The sequence below is a fragment of the Elephantulus edwardii genome, unplaced genomic scaffold (assembly GCF_000299155.1).
Source record: "Elephantulus edwardii isolate Elephantulus edwardi_28Jun2011 unplaced genomic scaffold, EleEdw1.0 scaffold00193, whole genome shotgun sequence".
NCBI classification, from domain to species: Eukaryota; Metazoa; Chordata; class Mammalia; order Macroscelidea; family Macroscelididae; genus Elephantulus; species Elephantulus edwardii.
Window position 1 is genome coordinate 4,797,161 of NW_006399943.1, and position 3,429 is coordinate 4,800,589.

General features: G+C 55.4%; 1 protein-coding gene across 1 annotated transcript in view; it reads right to left on the bottom strand.

Moving 5' to 3' along the window:
• The window catches only part of BHLHE23 (basic helix-loop-helix family, member e23), a 763-nt gene extending 578 nt beyond the window's left edge, over nt 1-185 (bottom strand). The window contains exon 1 of the mRNA XM_006896944.1: nt 6-185. Within this exon, the coding sequence (XP_006897006.1) occupies nt 6-185 (180 nt within the window). The remainder of the gene's footprint in view (nt 1-5) is intronic.
• Nucleotides 186-3,429: the final 3,244 nt, after the last annotated feature.

The following is a 3,429-nucleotide window of genomic DNA, read 5'->3' on the forward strand; positions in this document are numbered from 1 at the left end:
CCCGCGTTGGGGGCGCCGTAGCCGCGGGCCACCTCGGGTCCCCGCGCCGCCCCGTACGGGAGACCCGCCGCCGCCGCCGCGTAGCTGTGTCTCAGCGCCAGGTACGCGTCCTCCGACAGCGACGCGAGCTCCGCCATGGCCCCGCCGCCAGGACCTGAGGACGCGCTGGGCGGGCGGCTGCTCATGCGTCCTGGCCAGAGCCTCGAGGCGCGCACAGCTCCGCGGGGCCCCGTGCAGTGGGGCTGCGGCCCCGAGTCTCAGGGTGCTGGGCCTGTCCCCGACCGCGCCTCCTCGTCCCCTCTCCCTCGCTGCCGCGGCGAGCAAGCAGGGCCGGGACGGACTCAAGCTCCGCTCGCCCCCACTTGTGTTTTAAGCGGCGGAGCGTCCGCTGGGACTTCGCGGCTGTCCAATCAGAGGGGACCTGGTGGCCGCTTCTTGCAAGGCCGGCTTCCCTCCATCGGCTCCTGTGCAGGCCGTCAGGGAGCAACCAGGAGCCAGCAGGGTGCAGGGAGCGGCAAGCCTGGACAGGGGTGCAAGGGGCCACAGGACTGGGCAGGGGTGCAGGGAGCTGCAGGCCTGGACAGGGGTGCAGGGGGCCACAGGCCTGGGCAGAAACTGGAGGCACCTTGGCTCGGTCGGCGGGGCGCACCCTGGAGCCTGCCTCCGGGATGCGTGGCCGTGGGTCTGGACTGGAGACCAGGCAGCCTCCGCTGGGCTCTGCCCTGAGTCATGCAGGTACCAGAACACGTGAGTCCTGAGGTAAGTCTGTTGCTGGGACAGACCCATAGCTGACCCTCCAGGAGCAGCCAGTGAATGTGAATGAGAACGGGGTGGGGGTGAGGGGTTTGGGGACTGCAGTGCTGCAGTGTCCAGGCCGCTAGCATTGGATCTAGTGTCCCCAAAGTCGAGTTGCCGATTAAGGCTTGTTCCCACAGAGGGAAACCTCAAATCAAACTCATTGCCAGCATGGAGGGAGCTTCTCTGAAACCTGGGGCGTCCCCTTCGCGCGCGGTGTGTGTGTGTGGGGGAGATGGAGAAGGGGTGTTCTGGGAGATGAGAGATGGGTCAGGGTAGAGGGACGGGAGAGGCCAGCGGGATGCAGTCCAGCGGGGTAGGCAGATCAGAGGGCGGGGGAAGCAGCCTGGAAGCTGGTAGATGTCGCTCTGGCCAGCTGGCTGTTCCTGCCCCAGGCCCTGGCCCCTGGGCACAGGTCGGGGTAGGATGTATAGGTCCCAGAGCCACCAAGTAACTAGTAGGAGCCTCACCTGCGTGCAGCCAACAGAGCTGCCAGGAATGCAGGTGAGGGGAGAAGCTTCTGGAAGCAGCATGATTCTCCTTCCCATCCTGCCACCTCGTGGCTGCTTGGGGGATTACACACAGATCTTCCTAGAGGGGGAGCATCTCTGGTTGTAAGGCCACCTCAGGGCCCCCTAGGACCTGACTCAACATGGAGCTTCCTCATAGCAGCCACGTGATGGGGGGAGGTGAAGGAATCCCTGGGGACACACCATGTCACTCTCACCTGCCCTTGTTGGAAGCTGACTGGTCCCCTGGGCAAAGAGATGGACAGGAATGGAGAGAGCAGGCCAGTCCCTTCACCGTCCCTCTCCCAGCCCCACACCCAAAATGTGATGATGGAGCAGCTGCTTCAGCACTCTGAGCCTCAGTTTCTGCACCTGTACAGTGGGTGTGTCATCCTCAGCTATCTCCACATGAGCTACTCACATCTCCAGAGGACTAATTGCGAAACCTATACTTGAACCAAGAGGCAGTAGTCAGAGCAGAGCAGGGTAACACTGCATGGTTCAAAATTGGGAAGGGTGTACGCCAGGGATGTACCCTATCTCCAAACCTTTTCAACATGTATGCAGAGCAGATTATCCGAGAGGCTGGGCTCTATGAGGAGAATTGTGGCATCAGGATTGGTGGAAGACCTATTAACAATCTGCGTTATGCAGATGACACAACCCTGCTTGCTGAAACTGAGGAAGACCTCATGCACTTGCTGAGAAGGGTCAAGGACTACAGCCTTCAGTATGGACTGAGGCTCAATGTCAAGAAGACAAAGATTCTCACCACTGGAACAACTGGCAGCGTCAGGATGGATGGCGAAGAGATTGAGATTGTTCACAGCTTCAGTTTGCTCGGCTCCACAGTCAACACTCTTGGCACCAGCAGCCAGGAAATCAAAAAGCGTATTGCGCGTGATGGGAAAGTCTGCTGTTAGGGACCTCTCTAAAGTACTCAGGAGCAACGGTGTCTCGTGCCTGATACAGGCCATGGTCTTTGCAATCACTTGTTATGCATCAGAGAGTTGGACAATGACAAGGGAGGACAGAAGGAGAGTTGATGCCTTTGAGCTGTGGTGCTGGAAAAGAGTACTGAATGTACCATGGACTGCCAGAAAAACATAGAGATTCATCTTGGAGAGGATTAAACCAAGCTACTCCTTGGAGGCAAGGATTCTGGGGCTTCATCTGACATACTTTGGACATGTTGCCAGGAGGGACGGGTCATTGGAGAGGGACATCATGCTTGGGAGGGTGGAGGGACAGCACAGGAGGGAAAGGCCCTCTATGAGATAGATTGATTCAGTGACTGGGGTAATTGGGATGGGTGTGTCAGAGGCAATGCGATTGGCACAGGATAGAGCGGGGTTTAGGGCTGTTGTACATAGGGTCGCTATGAGTCGCAAACGACTCGACGGCACATAACAACAACAACAAGTGTTTAATAAAAAGCTCTCATTGCTGTTGAGTCAGAACTGACTCAGTTGACTGGCTGGCAGGTTTTCAGAGGCTGCACAGCACTGAGATCTCCCTCTTCGCCCTCAGAGCAGCTACTGGATTTAAACCACTGGAGGATGTTGCCTTTGTGTTAATTGCACACTCCCTCCTGAGTACACCCTCTTATTTTTGTGAGCAGTTCCAGCTTTACAGAAAAATAATGCCGGAAGTAGAGACAGCAGAGTTTTATCTTTCCCATCCTCTGCATTACATCTAGGTTCCTCACATAGTTGCTACAATTGATGAAACGATGTTTATATATACATTATTATTAAATTCAGTCAGCAGTTCACAAAGTGGTTGTTGTCTGTGTTCAGCTCTCTGGGGTTAGAAAATGCATCATTTCACCAGTCCACTTTGATCACCAACTAGAGTCACTGTGGTGAAAATGGCCCAAGTCTCCTCCACTCACCTCTGTCTTCCTCCTGACCCAACCTCAAAACCATAGTTTTTCCTTTTCTGGAACTTAGATTCAGTCACTGATTTTTCAAGCAGAATTCTTTCGTTTAGTAATATGCATTTAAGGTTCTGAAATCTGTCTCTCTTTTGTGGTCTGCTTGAAAGTTAACAGGATACATTTGTTTACAATGCAGGGTGCTTTACACATTTTATTTCACTACAGTAGCTGCTGTTCCCTCAACGT